Source organism: Cnephaeus nilssonii, assembly GCF_951640355.1.
Source record: "Cnephaeus nilssonii genome assembly, chromosome: 13".
NCBI lineage: Eukaryota > Metazoa > Chordata > Mammalia > Chiroptera > Vespertilionidae > Cnephaeus > Cnephaeus nilssonii.
Window position 1 is genome coordinate 18,280,575 of NC_137084.1, and position 21,823 is coordinate 18,302,397.

The window sequence follows — 21,823 nt, forward strand, 5'->3', positions numbered from 1 at the left end:
TACAGCACCATAAAATCTGGAAGGAGACTTGTTTGCTTTCTAACAATTGTTTCACAAATTAGGGCATTTAAAAATATTCCTGATAATATTCCATAGAGATTAATTATGTGTCTGATACCACATGAAGTACTAGTTGAATTTTAATTTATTTTTATAGCATAAATGATTAATGATAGAATTGGAACTAAAGAGACCCATTCCCCAGAGGTTAAAATTACAGTAGAAGTCTCTGACTGTTCAAATTACATATAAGTCTCTAACTGTGTATTACATTTATCCTAACATCTCCAGCAACATGGAGGAACTGTCTGTCACTCAGGTTTGTTAGCTAGAGCTAGGTAGGCTCTGGTTACTTGATAGTGGAAATGAATATATTTCCCCAGCAAACAATTATGTAGGATAAGTTTAACTCATCTGGCTTCTACTTAGAGAATGATTTCACAGATCATATTCCTGTGCACTTACTGATTCAAATGTTTGTTTTTCTTTTAGTATTGAGAGAACATTGATAGTGAAATTAGAACAATTTCCTCTGGAGCACCAAACATTGATGATGTATATGAAAGAATACAGAGGAAACAAACGGTATTCTCTCCCTCTCTCTCTGTCTCATTTTTGCCTTTCTCCACACCAATTTCTGTCATGGAATTGAGAGCTCCCTAATTGTCAACCTAAATCTGACGGTTGAATTTATGTGTCCCGTGAGTTGGGGGAAAAGGACGTGTAAACTACCTCTGCTCAGTAAATGAAATGAATTCTTTTAGATTTGTTTTGTGTTTACCATAAACTAGTTTCTTATTATTAGCCTAGAACATTAGGAAGAAGTGTTTCCAAGCCGATTTTTTTGTTTGAATTCTGAAGTGGGCTAATGATTCAGGTTTTGGGGGAGGTCAAGTAATGAGAAAACTATGACTTCAGCAAGGTGTATTGTTTTCACTTCTTTAGTTTAAGATATAGAGAAAATACCAGGTTATGTTTTCAGTCCAGAATCTCTTCACTCAGTTTTCATTACATATATGTGTATGAACTCATGAGTATACTCATCTAGACAGAATGGCAGAGAATAAGATCTCTCACTTTCCATATGACTTTTCTTTAAGGAGAGGTCTGAAGGTAAAATGGGACCTTATAAAACATACAAAGTAACTACTTTCCCAACCAATTATTAGAGAGAATTTAGGAAAGTTTTCACTTACCTCTTTCTCAATGTGGGTAAAAGATTTATCTTTTAGGGTTTGTAGCTAAATCAAAGTGATATCATATGTCATTTCCAGTATATATATTCATACCTCAACATATACATTTTATTTAAATCTACATATATACACCAAGCATACTAGTTTATTTTTTATAAAAATAACCATCTCCACAATATCATATTAAATACTATAACATAACTTTCTGCTTTAGATACGATATAATATAGTTTAAAAATTACTCTATTTTGACAATTATTTTTCCACATTGTGAATATAATAATGCCACAATGTAGTTTTAGGTATAGTTTTTCATAACGTGTAAATGTAATTAAAGCTGTCTTACAATATCATAGTAAAAATAAAATCTCTCATAAATATATTATATAGCTTTTATTATTGTCTGGGATAAGGATATATGTTGCCTAATTGCTTTCCAAAAAAATGTATATAAGAAGTTATACTTTTCTGAGTCATTATTGATATTGATTACTACCATTATAATTAATTAAGTCACTTTGTTAAATTGACAAGTGAAAATGATGATGGATTTCAGTACATATTTTAAATGTCTCTTTTTTCATTTCGCATAACTACAAATTTAGAGTCCACATGAGCCACTAATCTTAGAGATTTGTCACATTTCCCAACAAGGAAACTGTACAGGACCTCACCTGCTAAAACCTTATGCTACTGAAAGACTGACCTAAAAAATGTTAGTGTAAATTACTTAGGATCACAGTAGCTGTAATCTTACTGGAACAGAATTTATTACATTTTTTGGGGGAACAGGAGTTGACCTAATGTGTTTTCCAAGTATATCATTGGATCTATTTCAAAGACCATCAAAACACCTAAGTTAATTCATCAACTAAATTTCTTGTGGTAGATAACAGTTGGGAATCACGCAGGTGTCTGCTGATACTTTCAATCTGATCACTGATATCTCCTGACACACTGATCATTTTGAATTAATTGACAATTATATTTCAATTGCATTGTGTTTGACATCAGTTTAATATTTTTCTTAATTAAATATAAATCTGTGTTTGCTTTATTATTTCTATTTCAGAAGACACACAAAACTTATCATTTGGTTTTCTAAACCTGACAGATGTGGAAATGGGGGAGGAGAACTGCACCACTGTGACAGAGTTCATTCTTCTTGGATTATCTGATGTCCCTGAGCTGAGAGTCTTTCTCTCCCTGCTGTTCCTTCTGATCTATGGAGTCACGGTTTTGGCCAACCTGGGCATGATCGCACTGATCCAGGTCAGCTCTGGACTTCACACTCCCATGTACTTTTTCCTGAGCCACCTGTCCTTTCTGGACTTTTGCTACTCCACGATCATCGTGCCAAAGATGCTGTTCAACATGCTAAACAAGGATAAAACCATCTCCTTCCTGGGATGCATGGTGCAGTTTTACTTATTTTGTGTTTATGCAATCACTGAGGTCTTCCTGCTGGCCGTGATGGCCTATGACCGCTTTGTGGCCATCTGTAACCCACTGCTGTACATGGTCACCATGTCCCGGACTCTCTGTGTGGAGCTGGTATCTTGCTGCTACCTCAGTGGAACTGTGTGTTCTCTGATTCACTTGTGTTTAGCTCTTGAGATCCCATCCTTTAAATCAAATGTGATGAACCATTTCTTTTGTGATCTGCCCCCTCTCTTATCTCTTGCTTGTACTGATATCTCTATGAATGAACTGCTATTATTCATTGTAGCCACTTTCAACGAGATCATCACCATTGTCATCATCTTCACCTCCTACTTGTTTATCCTCATCACCATCCTCAGGATGCACTCTGCAGAGGGAAGACACAAAGCCTTTTCCACCTGTGCCTCCCACCTCACAGCCATCGTTGTCTTACAGGGAACACTCCTTTTCTCTTATTGCCGGCCCAATTCTGGCAACAGTGTGGATGCAGATAAAGTGGCGTCAGTGTTTTACACTGTAGTGATTCCCATGCTGAACCCCCTGATCTACAGCTTGAGGAACAAGGATGTGAAAGAAGCTCTCAGAAAAGTGGTGAGCTCCAAAATATTTTCCTGGAGAGTATTTTCTTAGTAGGACCCAAGGTCCTCTAATGGAGGCTGGTGTAGAGGTGAATTGGTTGGCTGCTGTGTTATTGAGTGGAGGGAACAGCCAGGGGGCAGGTTTTTATGAGTGAGTCTTTCACATTCAATTTTCTTTGTCTCTGCAATTGACCCGGGGCCTGTTTGAACACATTTCAAAATTTGCAGCTTTGGTCTTTGCTTTTATTCAATCTATAAAAAAAGATGGATCTCTTACCCTTTGAGCCAGCCTGGAGGGACCTGGAGAGTATTGTGCTGGAACAGACTAAGGAAACTCAGAGGGAAGGTGGATGGAAAGAGATCAATCAAAGAAATTGTATGCAGATATAAATAACCCAGAAAACAGACAATAGGGTGGTGAAGACCTGGGGTTGCCAGCTGAAACTGGCTAGAAGAGATCAAGATGGAAAAAGGGGACATATGTAATACTTTCAACAATAAAGGTTTTAAAAAATAAAATATTTTAAATGGTTTTCGGTATTGGACTGTTAAGACACACACATTTTGTTTGCTGTAAAACCTGCATAAGATTAATGGAAAACTCTTGAGATACAGAGTTTCTGACCTATTATGGAAAGTATGATTCATTTCAAAATGGAATTCCTCTTATTTTCCAATGAAGAATCACCTTTGCCAGTTTATGCACAGAGTGAGATTCCCATATGTATGTCTATTCTGTTTGCTGTTCACTGCTTGCTTCCTTTATTATATTTTTGTTGTCATTGCAGTATCTAATGTCTTTGGAACCTCAGAGACTAATATTTAAAAATTAGAACCACTAATAATAATTATTTCTCAGAAATGTTGGGGAAATTAAGTTACATGTCATGTGTAAAGCACATAGAACAATTTATGGCACTTAATTAAATTGTTTCCTGTTTCTGTCTTTGTTCCTCTATTGAAGCATAGGCCATCTTGTTTCAGTAACCTCTATGTTGTAAAAACTTCTGTTTGAAATTTTCTACTAAAATGGTCCCTTGTTCTATAAACTTGCTTGCTCACATAATAGCAAAAATGAGCTCCCTTACCTGCAGGATCTGTTTACTTAAGCACTGCTCACATTTTGGAAAGGCCATAAACCATGCAACCTATAGACGGATTTGTCAATACTGGCGCCAGGCCAGGCCTTGAGATATAGTCTTACTGCCCCATCCCAGCACATAGTTTTTGTTGTTGTTGTTTTTTGAAAAGCATGTGAAAGGTCTGGAAGCCCCATGATTGGGAGACAAAGAAGCTAGAAAGATATAAAGAGAAAATTTCCTCCAGGTTAATTTGCTCAGACTTTGAGAGACAACTCCTCTGTGACCACTAGCGTAATAAAGGCTCCAAATTAATTTGGCTTATTGATTAAGGCGTCTTCTGTTTAGCTTGCTGATTTACAATATAACACTAGCTGTCTCAGTGTGTATGTGTGTATATATATGTATATAAAATATAAACATACATTTAATAACCATGGTCATGAGGGGCAGCATTTCTTACTGTGGCCTTTTTAATCATTTTATTTTTTACTTATCATCACATTTATTTTATAATTTGTGGATCAAACACTTACTGTGACTTATAAGTGGATTTCAGCCTTTGTTTATGTTCTTTATTATTTTTTCTGTTGATAAAATAAATGACCTTTGTTTATCCTTCCTTATGGGTCTAAACTATAATTCTCATTCAATCCGGATTTATATGCACCATTGATAATTTATTTGTCCTTTCATTATGTTTATGTCAATTTCTACATATATTTACTTATTCAATGAAGCTTCTCTTCTTATATCTATAATAATGTTAGAAAACAATAAGCTTGAGTTTATAAAAAACCAAGGTTTGCGACTTAATTCTGAATTTTAAAATTTGTCTAGTAATTTAAACTTTTTCATTCCTCAGTTTTAATCATTGAACAATAGTGATAACCTCTCAACATTAGGCTGACATTATTATTTTTAAATATATTTTTATTGATTTCAGAGAGGAAGGGAGAGGGAGAGAGAGAGAAATATCAATGATGAGAGAGATCTAGTCCACCCTCCTGCATGCCCCCACATTGAATGCCCCACACTAGAGATCTAGCCAAATGCCCATCAGGGATGAGTGGTTAAAAAAAGCTTTGCTACATTTATCCAATGGAATACTATGCATCTGTAAAAAAGAAAGAACTCTTACCATTTGCAACAGCTTGCAGGAACCTGGAGAGTATTGTGCTAAGTGAAATAAGCCAGTCAGAGAAAGATATGTACCACATGATCTCACTCATATGTGGAATTGGGAAGGCTAACCCCTGTTTTGTAAAACTACTGTTTGGAATTCTCTGCTGTTTTTTAGACGGCCTCTTATTCTAAAAAAATAACTTTGCTTTCTAGCCTGCTTTAGCCTGCTTGAATAATAGGGAAGATAAACTTAGCTGTCTGACCTTGTAGGTCACAGACTAGATATGCCCATAATCTCAATGCCATGCCAGGTGTATTTTTTTAATTGGATAGAACTGTGTTGTTTTCAAGGCCGGCAGCAAGATAACCACTAAGCGCACATAGGGCTGGTTCTTCAATAAAAAGGGAAGTTCTGCTGAATTTGAATTCATTTTCTCTAAGCCCACCACGGTGAATAAAGTGTGACTCCAAACTCTCTGAGCATTGCTTGATTTATTCCAGTTCTTTGTAACAGAATCTAATGAACAAAATGAACTGATGAACAAAATAGATCCAGAGACATAGAAGCATCAGACAGACTCACGTACTTCATAGGAAAGGAGGGGGTAGTGAGTCAGTGGGGAGTGATTAACTGGGGAACCTATATGCAATAGGTTATAATATATAACAAGAGCCCAAGAAGGGTGAACTAGTCCTAGTAATAGTTTTCTGAACAGTAGGTAATCTCCTTCCTTGTATTTGAAGGGATTCTGGTGTGGCTTTAGTCACTGTACCTTGCTGGAATTTAGGGGAGTTTGTAATATTATAAGAAAGGGGGGTTAAAATTAATGAGAAACATTCCTGTGACTTCATTATGGCAATGTGATCTGTGACCCATACAAATGATGCTAGGATGGAATATCATACAGCACCAGGAAATCTGGAAGGAGACTTATTTGCTTTCTAACAATTGTTTCACAAATTAGGGCATTTACAAAAGTTCCTGATGATATTCCTTAGAGATTAATTATGTGTTTTATACCACATGAAGTATTAATTGAATTTTAATTTATTTTTATACCATGAAAAATTAATGATAGATTTGGAACTAAAGGGATCCATTCCACAGGGATTAAAATTACAGTAGAAGTCTCTGTGTTAACATTACATATAAGTCTCTAACTATGTACTACACTTGTCCTAACATCTCCAGCAACATGGAGGAACTGTCTGTCACTCAGGTTTGTCAGCTAGACCTAGGTTCTGGTTAACTGAAAATAGAAATTGATATATTTCCCCAGCAAACAATTATTTAAGAATACGTTTAACTCATCTGGCTTCTACTTAGAGAATGATTTCACAGATCATATTCCTGTGCACTTACTGTTCAAATGCTTTTGTCTTTTAGTATTGAAAGACAGTTGATGGTGAAATTAGAACAATTTCCTCTGGAACACCAAACATTGATGTATATGAAAGAATACAGAGGAAACAAATGGTAGTCTCTCTCTCTCTCTCTCTCTCTCTCTCTCTCTCTCTCTCTCTGTCTCTCTCTCTCTCTCTCTCCATCTCCTTCTCTCATTCTTTTTCTACCTTTCTCCACACCAATTTCTCTCATGGAATTAAGATTTTATAAAGGAGCTCCCTAATGGTCACCCTAAATATAAGAGTTGAATTTATGTGTTCCTGCATTGGTCATAGTGAATCAGAATGTGTAAACTATCTCTGCTCAGTAAATGAGGTGAATTCTTTTAGATTTGTTTTGTGTTTACCATAAACTAGTTTCTTATTATCAGCCTAGAACGTTAGGAAGAAGTGTTTCCAAGTTGATTTTCCTGTTTTAACTCTAAAGTATGTAAATAATTCAGTTGTGTGTGTGTGTGTGTGTGTGTGTGTGTGTGTGTGTGTGTGTGTGACGTAATGAGAAAACCCTGACTTCAGCAAGGTGATTTGCTTTCACTTCTTTAAAATTAGTTCAAGATATGGAGAAAGTATGAAACAGGTTATGTTTTCAATCCAGAATCTTTTTACTCGATTTTTTTTACATATATGTGCATGATGTCAAGGGTACATTCCTCTAGGAAGGAAGGCAGAGAATAAAATTTCTCACCTTCCATATGACTTTTCTTTAAGGAAAGGTCTGAATGGTAAACTAAACTTATAGAATATACAATGTAATGATTTCCCCCAATTTAGAGAGAATTTAGGAAAGTTTTCACTTACCTCTGTCTATATGTGGGTAAAATATTTATCTTTTAAGGTTGTAGCCAAATCAAAGTGATAACATGATAATTCTACCATAGGTATTCATACTTCAACATATATATTTTATTTAAATCTACATATATACACTAAGTGAATTAGGCTGTTATTTATTTATTTCTTTGGCTGTTATTTTTAAATAACCATCTTCACATGGTCATTTCAAATAACTTGATAACTTTTTGCCTGAGATACAATATACTGTAGATTAACAATTGCTGTATTTTGACAATAATTTTTCCCATCCTATATGATAAAAGGCCAGCAACCATAAGTGTAACGACTGGAATGACCACTCGACCAGTCGCTATGAGATGGGGGGCCGGTGAGGGGAACGGGGTGGCTGACAGTGGCAGCGGGGCTGGACCCGGGGCCAGCGAGGGGAACCGGCTGGCTGGCAGTGGTGACAGGGTGGGACCAGGGATTGGCGAGTGGGCGGAAGATGGGCCTGATCGCAGGCTAGACCTAGGGACCCTACCCGTGCAGATTTCATGCTCTGGGCCTCTAGTTGTGAATATAATAAACAATGCTGCAATGTAGTTTTGGATATAGTTTTTAATAATTGTAAATGTAATTAAATATGTCTTATAATTCCATACTAAAAATAAAATCTCTCATGAATATATCATGTAGCTTTTATTATTGTCAGGGGTAAGGATATATGTTGCCTAATTGATTTCCAGAAAAATGTCTACGATAGTTATACTTTTCTGAGTTATTATTGATATTGATCACTACCATTATATGTAATTAAGTCACTTTGTTAAGTTGACAAGTAAAAATGATGATGGCTTTCAGTATATATTTTAAATCTCTTTTTTCATTCTGAATAATTTCCAATTTTAAGGGTACTCATGAGCCACTAATCTCAAAGAGATTTGTCAGATTTCCTAACAAGAAAATGGTACAGAACCTCACCTTCTGAAACCCTATGCTACTGATAAATTGACCAAAAAATATTAGTGCGTATTATATAAAATCACAATAGCTGTTATCTTACTTGAACAGAATTTACAACATTTTTTTTTTCAGGGAATGGGATTTGATCTCATGTGGCTTCAAAGTATATCCCTGGATCTATGTAGTCTGTCAAACACCTAAGTTATTCATTAACTCAATTTCTTATGGTAGATAACAGTTGGGAATCATAAAGGTTTTTGCTAATACTTTAAATTTGGTCAGTGAAATCTGACACACTGAACATTTATAATTATTTGATAATCGCATTTCAAATATACAGTTTGACATCAATGTGATATTTTTCTTCACTGTTTGACATCAATGTGATATTTTTCTTAATTAAATATAAATCTGTGTTTGCTTTATTATTTCTATTTCAGAAGACACACAAAACTTATTTGCTCCTCTAAACCTGACAGATGTGGAAATGGGGCAGGGGAACTGCACCACTGTGACAGAGTTCATTCTTCTTGGATTATCCGATGTCCCTGAGCTGAGAGTCTTTCTCTCCCTGCTGTTCCTTCTGATCTATGGAGTCACAGTTCTGGGTAACCTGGGCATGATCGCACTGATCCAGGTCAGCTCTGGACTTCACACTCCCATGTACTTTTTCCTGAGCCACTTGTCCTTCGTGGACTTGTGCTACTCCACGATCATCGTGCCAAAGATGCTGTTCAACATGCTAAACAAGGATAAAACCATCTCCTTCCTGGGATGCATGGTGCAGTTTTATTTGTTTTGTGTCTATGGAATCACTGAGGTCTTCCTGCTGGCTGTGATGGCCTATGACCGCTTTGTGGCCATCTGTAACCCACTGCTGTACATGGTCACCATGTCCCAGAATCTCTGCATGGAGCTGGTGTCTTGCTGCTACCTCGGTGGGACAGTGTGTTCTCTGATTCACTTGTGTTTAGCTCTTGAGATCCCATCCTTTAGATCAAATGTGATTAACCATTTCTTTTGTGATTTGCCCCCTCTCTTATCTCTTGCGTGCACTGATGTCTTTATGAATGAACTGCTGCTATACATTGTAGCCACTTTCAATGAGATAATCACCATTGTGATCATCCTCACCTCCTACTTGTTTATTCTCATCACCATCCTCAGGATGCACTCTGCAGAGGGAAGACACAAAGCCTTTTCCACCTGTGCCTCCCACCTCACAGCCATCATTGTCTTACAGGGAACACTCCTTTTCTCTTATTGCCGGCCCAATTCTGGCAACAGTGTGGATACAGATAAAGTGGCGTCAGTGTTTTACACGGTAGTGATTCCCATGCTGAACCCCCTGATCTACAGCTTGAGGAACAAGGATGTGAAAGAAGCTCTCAAGAAAGTTTTGAGGAGCTCTTTCCTTAGCTAATTCAGGGTTTCATCAGAGACCTTTAAAGAGAGCTTATTGGGGTGGATATGACAGAAAAGCAAAAGGAGGAACTTTACATGCTAGAGATCTATGCATGCTTTCTTGTTTTCCATGCTTCTGTCTTATTAAGGCCATGTTTTAATAATATTTTTTTGCCTGTAATTATTTTTTGATCAATTAATTTATTGAAATTTATTGGTGTGACATCCTATATAATAAGGAGCTAATATGCTAATTAGACCAAACAGCAGAACAACCTCTGGATGACCTTCTGGACAAAGCTGGGGCTGCAAGGGACTGCAAGGGCTGGCTGGGGCTGAGAGGGGCTGTGAGGGCTGAGCTTCCTTGCACGAATTTTGTGCATTGGGCCTCTAGTTGGTTAATAAAATTATATAGGTTTCACCCTAGTTGGTTTGGCTTAGTGGATAGAGCATTGGCCTGTGGACTAAAGGGTCCAGGGTTTGATTCCAGTCAAGGGCACATGCCTGGGTTTCTGGCTTGATCTCTAGTAGGGGACGTGCAGGAGGCAGCCAATCAATGATTCTCTCTCAACATTGATGTTTCGATCCCCCCCCCCTCTCTTTCTCTCTCTCCCTCTCCCCTTTTTGAAATCAATAAAAATATATTTTAAAAAATCATATAGGTTTCAAGTGTACAATTCTGACACATTATCCTTTTGCCCACCACCCAAAGTCAAATCTTGTTCCATCACCATATATTTGACTCCTTTTATCCTTTAATACACCCCACACCTCTCCCTTTGGTAGCCACCACGCTGTCTGGATGTCTATGAGTTTTTGTTAGTTTTTCTTGTTTGTTGCTTTCAGTTTAAAGCTATACCTTATTATTTTTATTGGCTAGTTCAGTTGTATCTGCTACCTTTGCTGCTATTCTCCAATCTCTAATTGCTTTGAATGGGTTTTGGGTGTGATATTGTTAGCAAATATATTTCTAGCAAAGTGCACATAGACACATGTCTTTATCATCCTTAATGAATACAACTATTTTTATGAAACTGACTTCATTTTTTAACATGGCATGAGTATACATTTGTCTCATATTATGTGTTTCCTCATGAAAATTTGTAGTGAATTTCCTATATGTTTATGTGTATTTGGGGTATTACTTTTCAGTCATTTATAATTATTTTCTTTTTTAGTACCCTTTCTATTGCAAGATTATAATTTTAGAACTTTTAAAACCTTTTTTTGCAAAATAGAGATAATAACACTCTAATATAATAACTTTTTCATAAAAATCTAATGCTGTATCTTAGTTCTTAGCATAATAGATGGTATAACTGATTAACACATTATCAGCTGTTATTGCTAGTTTTTACTTTTACCTTTTGTTCTCTCTTTTACTTTAATACTGGATTAAGCAAGTAGATCATGCTTTTGATTTCATACCTTTTTAAAGTTTCTATGTCTTTGTTAATTTTTAAAAATTCACTCTGGCTCAAATTATTTTAAGCATTCACTATATTTTCTAAATCTATTATATTCTAAACCTATTGTATTAGTTTCCTATGGCTTATGAACAAAATTACTGCAAATTTGGTGGATTAAATAATAGATCTTACTTCTCTTGTAGTTCTGGAGTTCATAAATTTGAAATCAATATCATAGGGCAAAAATCAAGGTGTCAGGAAGACTACAGCACTCTCTCTGGGGCTAGGGGGCAATCTTTTATCTCTTTCAGCTTCTGGTGACTGCAGACATCCTTGACTTGTGACCATATCTTTTTTTTGGGGGGAAGGAGGGGGTATAGCAAAGGTAGAAATTTAATGAAGAACAAGTACAGACTCCTACATGGGGAAATGGAAAGATTCTCACAGCACAGACTCCCACATGGGAAGGGGGAAAGAGTTCCCCGTGACCATATCATTTTAATCTTGAAGGCTAACATCTTCAAACCATTCTATGTTCCAGTTTTAGTACATCTTCTCATGAATGTGTGTGTGTGTGTGTGTGTGTGTGTGTGTGTGAAACAACCTTTGGCCTCTCTATTCTAAGGACATCTGTGATGGAATCTAGAGAGCACCCAGATAATGCGGAATAACCTCCTCATCTCAGTGCTATTAACCTAATCACATCTCTCTCTAAACAACCTTTTGTTTGTTTTCAAATGAGGTGGCACTTTCAGGTTCCAGGGATTAGAACCTGAAATATATGAGGGTACATTTTAAAGCTTAACACACCCATCTGTTTAAAGCTAAATCATAACTTACCTTTACTATGTTCCTACAATGTTAATGTTTCATTTTATTATTTCTTAACATATCCTTTGGTATTTGTTATTGTCCACGTATTTATTAAGGTCCCTTATTCAATGCAATATAATAAAAAAAGAGCACTTGACCTGAGATTAAACACCTGGGGGCCAATTCAGTTCTTGATGAGTGATTCTGAGGAAGATGCTCAAATTTACTTAATCTTGGGTCTCTCAAATATAAACTGGGGATAACCTGCCAGCCTCAAAGAGTTATTGTTGGATTTAAGTATAACACACTGCAAGGACCTGGCCCATAAAATACACTCTTATGAATGTTTCTTAATAAGAACATTTTGAGAGCAAGGGTCATTTAAAATATTCCAGTATTACTGGCAAAGACAGCTACTCAGTGTTTTTTTAAATAAGTACGGACTAAAAGAATGGAGATATGTTCAACTTATGATAAAAAATGGCATGGCTTTGCATTGGTTTTTGAATACATTTTGTTTTTTGTTAATCCTCACTAAAGGATATTTTTTTCCATTGATTTTTTTTTAGAGAGAGTGAAAGGGAGGATGGGAGGGGGACAGAGGAGAGACAGAAACATCAATGTGATAGAGCCATATCAATTGGTTATCTCCCACACATGCCCCAAGGGGGGCAAGGAACCTGCATCCCAGATAATGCCCTTGACTGAAATCAAACCCATGACCCTTCAGTTGGCAGGCCAACACTCTAAGCACTGAGAAACACCAGACAGCGCTCAAATATTTTCAATGGAGTGAGAATTCCCATATCACCTATGAGAATTTGAATTTTAAGATGAAAGGAGAAAATAGTTTACCTTTGGTTTTCTAATTAGAACAGGGTTTTTCAACCTTACTACTTGTAACATTTAGGGCCAGACAATTCTGTTCTATAGGGATTTTCCTGTGCATTAAGGGGTATTTAACAGCATCCTTGGCCCCTACCCATTAGATGCTTGACTCACCCTTCGTCACATTTGTGACAAGCAAAAATGTCTCTAGACATCGTCAAATCTCCCCTAGAGAGCAAATCCTGACCTGGAGTCACTAACCTAGAGTGTGTCAATATGCTTGAGCTCTGGTCTCTCAGAGGAACCTTCAGTATTGAACTTCTCTGTATTTAAGAACCATTTACAGCTTCCCACGCCCTCAAATTTTAGCCAGTTACTATTTTGATCTCTCTCCAGAATCTATTATGTCCTTTTCAGAGACCTTTGATTTTAGGGCTTTATGGACACAGAGTTACTCTTAACTTTAGCATGGATAATGACTGGTCTCCATATCTTTTGAAGATGCAAGCATTCTTTTGGTACCTAAAAGCTGATTGTTTTGTTTTATTAGCAAAAAAGAAGTCACATTATATTCAGCTTCACAAAATCTTGGAATGTCAGATTTCTAGTTTCTTCCCAAAGTTTCTTTATAGGTAACACTCCCAGTTGTCTGGGATTAACCAAGAAACACTGAGTGCTTCTCAGACATGTCTGAAAAGCAAGCACATAAAAATTTCCCATTTCTTTAAGCGATTTTACTTTACTACATATATAAACTGGCTACTCCCTTATTTGCAAACTATAGGAATTGATATAGTGTTTATCATCCCCTTACTAATTGCATTTCAGTTTCCTGGTGGGCACCCAGCCTCTCATGTTCTTGGTGAGTCTTTGTTTTTGCACCAATGGGATTTGGTGAAGAATTCATGGCTAGCCATTGAAGACCTGGTGATTGCTTTCTGAGTGGACACTAGGGAACTAGTGATTTAAGTGTGGAATTTTCCTGGAATTTTTGGGAAAGAAGAGTTTCTTTCTTCTGAGAATAATCTTCTGGGAAGATAGAAGCTTAAATTTTTCTCCTCATTGGGTACTTGTCAAAATCCTTAATGTTCCATTGAAATTATCCTTCTTTTCTCTGTAGAACACTGCCACAACATATTCACAGAGTGCATGTGTTTATTGAATGAAGACTCTGGGGTCTATTCTGGCCTTGGATAGGCAGAATTCCATTTCAACATGATGCACATATAACACATACCAGAGTCATTAACTTTGTTTATAATTGGTTTTTTATCTACATGTTGACTTTCAAGATCTCTAATTCTCAACGACCTGATAAGATACACTTTTACTTCTTTCCCAGCAAAATGGGATTTGTTGAGGTGTTCATGGCTAGCTATCGAGTTTTTCCACCGTCTTATCATATAGCATATTCTGTTGTTTCATAAATTGGTTTGAGCTGGTTAAATCAAATTAGATAGCTAATATCATAATCCAATTTTATGTATAACAGTTTACTATTTCGAGAGCCAATATTTTTTGGAGATACTCTTTAGGTGTAGAAAAACACATTACATCATCTCATTTTTGTTTAATCAGCTCCTCAGTAGAACTGTCTAATTGCTCACATAAATTTTTCCACTGGGATTTGGATATCAGAGTGTGTGTTCCTGGGATTTGATGTGAGCTCAGAAAGCTAATTTCAAAGCTTCAAAGCAAAAATATAAAAGGTCTTGCATTATCTAAGGGAACCATAGCCTTCCTAAGGGAGGCACAACTTTCTTCTATGAGCACAGAAGGCCTACCCAAATGAATTATAACAAATTTGGCAATGGTCAATTTTTAATCTTTAAGTCACACAATTAATTTTTCCAGTAAAAATTGAACTAATACTGACAACAGTATAGGAAGAGGTGAGTGAAGAAGATAGTGACCTGGTAAGTGTTCTTACCTTAAACCTAGGATATAAGAGCTTGATGATATTTTAGGTGCTTATCTTCTTACAGTCACTTACTTTACTTAGGAAACTGATGTTTTGAGGAAAACTTCCTGGGATAACACAGCTTTTAAATCATCAAGGTATTTTCCACAAAACAATAGACTAACAACCAAAAAAAGTGCATGTTTAACATATGATATTCCTAAAACAATGCTCAGGATCATTGGAGGGGATTTAATGAAGAAAGGAGACATCAAAGCTATCACAGGGAATAGAGAAATAAAGTTTATTATACATTGAAAAATATTAGATTTAACATTAGGAAGTAATTTGGGATGTGGACCAAAAAGAATTTGCTATTGTTCAGACAAAAATCCTACCTCACTTAGTAAGCTGAAGTGAGACAGTGGAAACCAATGCATATGCATATAAGGAAACATTGAAGTGAATGAAGGAAAATAAATAAAAGTAAGTACAGGGCAACATTTTTGAAGATGAAATTGACTTAAATGTTGCTATGTGCTGACAGTTTATGAGAGAAAGATTATTAATAATAGTAAAGATTAATAGCAATAATTAATAACTATCTTAATTGATATAAACAGTCAGAATTCAGTGGTGCAAAGTTGGAGAGATTAACTCAGAGAGGAGGGACACAATTTTCCCAGAAAAGGAAAGGAGGGAGACAGGGAATTACTGATGAATTCAAATGCTTATACAATGATAAGATGGGATAGTTGAGGATAAACTTATTTGGTATTCTATATTTTCTCCACAAAATAGAAATCATTTTCTGGTAGTGAGAAAAAGGTCATAGAATGAGACCTAAAAAAAAAATATGAAGGTTTGCGGTAGTTATTACATGAGGGAAACAAATGTGTATAATATGAAATGTTAAAGAATAATTATATATAAATATATGTAATATAAATCATGTATATACACACAAATACATGTGACTAAATGTGGTGAATTTTATACAAGTATAAAATGAACATGTGTCAAATATTTTACTTAATTCATCGGTTTAAAAGATAATTTAAAGAATTATAGATCAGGCATTCTACAAATAAATACAAAATTGGCTTTTTGCACAGTGGGGGAAGGAAATCAATTGTCTACACTGGACAAAATATGTATGTCTATAGTCAAGTGTCACTTGAATTGCTATCAATTATCTACAATTTACACATTTGTAAACTAGAGCGAAGACAAGGAAAGGCAGAGATAACTCAGAGAGGTAGATAGGAATGACTTTTCAACATCTTTTACAATTTTTCATTACAGACAACATAGAAACATTTCTGGATATAATTATCGTACTGCCTGGATTGAATTTAATGGATTTGTAAGCATGGGAATTTCTCTAGCTATATTCCATAGCTCAGATTCCAGATAAAATAAAATGTCTGAATGGACTTAGAATTGCTATGTTGCCAACTTAGAACAGAGAAATCACAAGATGCTGAGGATATGGAAGCTGGAGAAGAGAATTTAACACGTAATTTGATAAGAAAGGTACTGTTGTTCTCCTATTGTAGATTATGAAACTGAAATTCAGTGATTAATTGGCCTAAGGTTTCACAACCAGTAGGTGACAGAGCTAGGAGTCAGAGCCACTTTTATAACTAATTCAGAATCTTCTTTCTGTTACCAGTGGATTTCAAACAACTCTAAGGAGTTCCTTCGTTCCTTAGAGGCAAAGCCAGGTATCAAGATGAGAAATACCTTTACATATACAAGGCTTCACCTTAAACAATATGCTTTATCTGTTGTGGAAATAAAAACAACACAAATAGGAATAGAGGCTATTTATTCAGAGTTTGCTATGTAATAAAGTGGTTAACTAGTATTACTTGACATTGGTGGAAGATGAGGGAGTTGAAGAAAATAAAAGAGTGAAGCCCAGGTTTAGAGTTCAACAACTGGTTTGATGGTGGTGCCATTTAATGTGAAAAATAGTAGCTTTAATTTTATTAACCGATGTCACACCAATAAATTTAATGGAAAAAAAGAAGTGAAATTTATCAATTTAATAAAAAAGGAAAAATCTATGCATTATACTACATTAACTGCAGAAATGCCTAGGAGTTATCAGGATGCCCAAGTAGATTTAAAATTACTCTTCTATTTATTTTGACCATTTTTTTCTATTTTTCATCAGTGTTGAACTTATTATTACTATTGCCATCCTTACGCTGCCTCAAGTTCAGAAGTTCAGGAGCGCTGCAGAGAATGGAGTTGGAGAATGGCACTGTGATGACTGAGTTCTTTCTCTTGGGATTTAGTGACCATCCGGAACTTCAGAATGTTCTTTTTGCTGTGTTTTTTTCCATCTACTCTGTTACCCTGACAGGGAACCTTGGGATGGTTTTGTTAATCACAACCAGTTCCCACTTGCACACCCCTATGTACTTATTCCTCTGCATGTTGTCCTTCATAGATGCATGCTACTCTTCGGTCATTGCCCCCAAATTACTTGTGGACTTGGTTTCCAACAAGAAGACCATTTCTTACAATGGCTGTGCTGCACAGTTATATTTTTTCTGCTCTTTGGTTGACACAGAATCTTTCCTCTTGGCTGCCATGGCTTATGACCGGTATATAGCAATCTGCAACCCACTGCTGTATACTGTTATTATGTCTAAGAGGATTTGCTGTCAGCTTGCTATTGGAGCATTTTTGGGGGGCACCATGAGCTCAGTTATTCACACCACTAATACTTTCCACCTGTCTTTCTGCTCCAAAGAAATCAACCACTTTTTTTGTGATATCTCCCCACTCTTTTCTTTGTCCTGCACTGACACTTACAAGCATGACATTGTCCTGGTAGTCTTTGCTAGTTTGGTGGAAGCTATCTGTCTTCTAACGGTTCTTCTCTCTTATGTCTGCATCATAGCAGCTATTCTTAAAGCAGGTTCTGCCGAGGGAAGAAGAAAAGGGTTCTCCACTTGTGCTTCCCATCTGACTGTGGTCACTATTTACCATGGGACCCTCATCTTCATTTATTTGCGTCCCAGCACTGGTCATTCACTGGATATTGACAAAGTGACCTCTGTGTTCTATACATTGATTATACCTATGTTGAACCCCTTAATCTATAGTTTAAGGAACAAAGATGTAAAGAATGCCTTTAGGAAAGTGATTAGCTCAAAATTTCCTTCTCTTTAAGAAAGGATGAAAATGGGCCTGACAAGTTTTCAACACTGTCTATATTTTATATTTGGTTCTAAGCTATTAAGAGTTAGTTTAATATGGATGTTCCCCAAATCTGTGGGTAACGAAGCCTCAACCACAGAATAGAGCATGATGCCATGGACAATAGCATTCTTTCTTTCAGCGCCAGGACTTGAGTGACAGATAGGGAGTTAATTGGCTAAGGTCATAGAGCTGACAAGCAAATGATATTATACTTGAACTCAGATATGAACTCATGTCAGCTTTACTTCAAAGTCTAACTTTTATCTTATACCTTCTCCCCATCATTATCATTTTCTTACAATGAATATAAATAAAAAAACAAACCCAAAAAACCTGGTATCCTAATCATCTGTAAAGGCGATTAAAATCTTCAGAAAATATTTGAAAGACATATTTGAAATATTTTTGTTTATCTTAAATCTCTGTTCAAACAGTAATGCAAGACTAGTAACTTGCTGAAAACTGAATATTTTTAATGTGTTGTTTCATTCTCATGATGTTTTGAAGTACATAATAACTCATGTTATACAATACAGGTATATATAAAATTACGGAAGAGGATTTAAATAACCCATTATTTCATGTTTATTTTTTGACAGCCACCTAAATTAAAATGAATACTCTCAAGAATCTGAAATTGTGTTGTTTTTCATAACTGGATAAATTCTTAATTGATCACAGAGCTAACAACATATTCAATGAACTTAGTTTTTAGGATAGATTATAGGATTAACTAATATTCATCTACTCATCAATGGTTTGTTTAAAATATAGTTACTGTTTATTTCACAGATACACAGAGAATAAATATAAATAAGTACAAATGAATATCAATATAAATACTATCTTGTTATTTGTTTTTATTTCATTGAACCATTATTAAGTTAATAAATCTATCTTTTAATTTAAACCATATAAGTTGGGCATTTTGCTTTCTCTATTTATTTTAACTAGTATAATGCTATGAACACAAGGGAAATGAAGTCCTCTTTTCCATTGGCCTTTGGAAAAGGCCCAGTCCTTTATCCCCAACTTCCATGTATGCAGTTTCTGTACAGTTGTCAATAACATCATGTCTGTTCTCCAGAGTGAGACAAGAAGGGAAATCCACAGGCTGATATGAAGACTGTGAGGTGTAATAAAAATCTAGAGCTGCTTATTTGGGGTTTGTCTATTGATGTAACTGGACCAGAATGATGAGAAATAGAGGATCCAAGAATATTTTTACATCAAATAATTCCCCCCTGATTCTTATCACATCCAACACCAAAAGACAAGAAGTTCAGGTAGATTTCATCTAAGATGAAGATATCAGAATAAAATTGAACAAGATAATTCCTTTTTGCATCATATTTCAGCCTACACATTAATATTAACCAACTATTTTGAAAGCTGTCCTGGAACTGGGCATTATTAATAGCAAAGGAGAAATGATGGTGAACAAAGTAGGCAAGGGTTGTGCCTTTATGGAACTTTGAGTATAGGAGATTTCTGATTTATTTTTATTTATTTACTTACTATTTTTATCCCTTTAAGTGTTAGGATAGAATATTTATAGGGTGATGTACCTAGTACATAGGAAGGAGACAAACCTAATTTAACCCATTTAACCTCCCTCTGACTGAGCAAGTTTATGAACCCCATATATATAAAGAATCTTAAGGAGGACATGTTGAATTGACAAGAGAGTAGTAGTTGCTATTTGCATGATGTCTCACTTGGACATACTCATGAACACAGAATGTAAGTATGAAAAGACTCTCTTTGCAAAAGAGTGAAGTGAATGAACCTATTATTACTTGCCCTGAGTTGGGAGAAAAAGCTAAAAGCAATAATTAATGAACCTTACTTGCAATTCAGGCACAAAGGTAAGAAATGGGAAACATCCAGAAGTTTGTACTAGAGACTACAGGAACCTATGTCACAGTACTTGAAGCTTAGTACTCAGAATCTTTCAATAAATCCTTTTGGGTAAACATGCTTTCACTCAGAACATAACTTAGTGCCAACTGCTTTTTTCAATGCACCTTTCACATCCTTATTCCTTAAGCTGTAGATCAGTGGGTTTAACATAGGGATGATAACTGTGTAGAAAACAGAAGCCATTTTGTCCGTGTCCATGGAGTAACTCGTGCTGGGTCGGAAATACATGAACAAGAGTGTACCAAAAAATATCGCCACAGCGGTTAGGTGGGAGGCACAAGTAGAGAAGGCTTTGTGTCTGCCCTCTGCTGAGTTCATTCTAAGGATGGTAGTTATGATGTAGCTGTAGGAGAGGAGGACAGTGATGATGCTGGACCCCACAACCCCCCCAATGAAAGTGAACATCACTATCTCATTGATGGTTGTATCTGAGGAGGACAGAGCTAGTAAGGGTGGGATATCACAGAAAAAGTGATTGATGATGTTGGAATTGCAGAATGATAATTGAAATGTGCAACACGTGTGGATGGACGAATCCACCAAGCCCGTGATGTAAGCAATAGTCACAAGCTGGGTGCAGATGCTTCTGGACATGGCAGTTGTATAAAGAAGTGGATTACAAATGGCTATGTAACGGTCATATGCCATGACAGCCAACATGAGACATTCCACATCTGCAAAAGCACCAAAAAAATACATCTGAATGGCACATAAGTTATATGGAATATTTTTTTGCTCAGATAAGAAATCAACCAGCATCTTGGGAGCGACAGTGGAGGAGTAGCAGATGTCACAGAAAGACAGGTTGCTCAGGAAATAATACATGGGTGTGTGGAGACTGGGGTCCATGTTGATCAGCAGGATCATCCCTAGGTTGGCGATCACGGTGATGCCATAAACCAGCAGGAAGAGCACAAAGAGCCCCCGCTGCACATCCTGTCTGCCGGAAAGTCCTAAGAGTATGAAGTCAGTAAACACAGTGCAGTTCTCAGCAGCCATCACTCAGGTCTGGAAACCCCTTTGTGTTAAAGAAGGAAGTGGAAGTGGGGTTGACATCATATTACTATTTTTTCAGTAACTAGAAAAAGAGATAAACATTTTGCTAAGTATGCTTTAGGTAAAATGACTCTCCTTGATATATATCCAAGTAAGTGTAAGTTGATAAAGTGATTATGCCAATAATATTGCCTACATTTGTATAGCACTGTCTAGAGTTTACAGTGCACTTTCATTCAAAGTCAATCATGTTATTTTCACACCAACCTATGTAGAACTTATGATAATTTTTACTATTTCTATCTTATATTAAGAAATTGATGTCCTCAGTGTTCTGTATAGGCAATAGTTCTAAAAATTATTTGGTCCAGATATCCCACATATTCTGACAAGATTGTTTTTCTTTTTAGTGTTGTAGAACCTATTCTATCCTGTAATAGAGAAGTATAGTTAGTGGGAGGTTCAGGTAATGAATGTATTTCTTTGTTATTTCTTCATTAATCCAATTGTGAAACAGGCAGAGTGATTATAGGTTCCTAGATATAACGTTCACCTAATACTGCATCAACTCCTCAGGTCCTATTCAGCCTTAACAAACAAGGGATAGAAATGGTCTGTGATCCAGGACCCAGTGGAGCAGTGAGGTTGGTGCTTGCTGGAGTAGTTTTGGAGGGTCCCTGAGAATGTTATGTTAGGGTTCACAGTCAGGAATATGCCAGTACTAACCATGCCTCTTCTGACAGCAGCTGTTGCTCAGAGGAAATGATGA

General features: G+C 36.2%; 4 protein-coding genes across 4 annotated transcripts; 3 read left to right on the forward strand and 1 right to left on the reverse strand.

The window, feature by feature from the left end:
* Positions 1 to 2,318: 2,318 nt before the first annotated feature.
* On the forward strand, positions 2,319 to 3,269 carry LOC307109333 (olfactory receptor 5L1-like; the record flags this gene model as incomplete). Its single annotated transcript, XM_079788019.1, has 1 exon — positions 2,319 to 3,269. One exon carries the CDS (start codon positions 2,319 to 2,321, stop codon positions 3,267 to 3,269), a length of 951 nt encoding a protein of 316 aa, XP_079644145.1.
* A 5,780-nt stretch (positions 3,270 to 9,049) lies between these two features.
* On the forward strand, positions 9,050 to 9,985 carry LOC307109716 (olfactory receptor 5L2-like; the record flags this gene model as incomplete). Its single annotated transcript, XM_079788584.1, has 1 exon — positions 9,050 to 9,985. One exon carries the CDS (start codon positions 9,050 to 9,052, stop codon positions 9,983 to 9,985), a length of 936 nt encoding a protein of 311 aa, XP_079644710.1.
* A 7,184-nt stretch (positions 9,986 to 17,169) lies between these two features.
* Positions 17,170 to 18,105, forward strand: LOC307109718 (olfactory receptor 5I1-like; the record flags this gene model as incomplete). Its single annotated transcript, XM_079788586.1, has 1 exon — positions 17,170 to 18,105. One exon carries the CDS (start codon positions 17,170 to 17,172, stop codon positions 18,103 to 18,105), a length of 936 nt encoding a protein of 311 aa, XP_079644712.1.
* Positions 18,106 to 20,118: 2,013 nt separating this feature from the next.
* On the reverse strand, positions 20,119 to 21,057 carry LOC307109334 (olfactory receptor 5W2-like; the record flags this gene model as incomplete). The annotated part of the gene is made up of 1 exon (XM_079788020.1): positions 20,119 to 21,057. The coding sequence occupies one exon, from the start codon at positions 21,055 to 21,057 to the stop codon at positions 20,119 to 20,121; it is 939 nt and encodes a 312-aa protein (XP_079644146.1).
* Between the last annotated feature and the right edge of the window lie 766 nt (positions 21,058 to 21,823).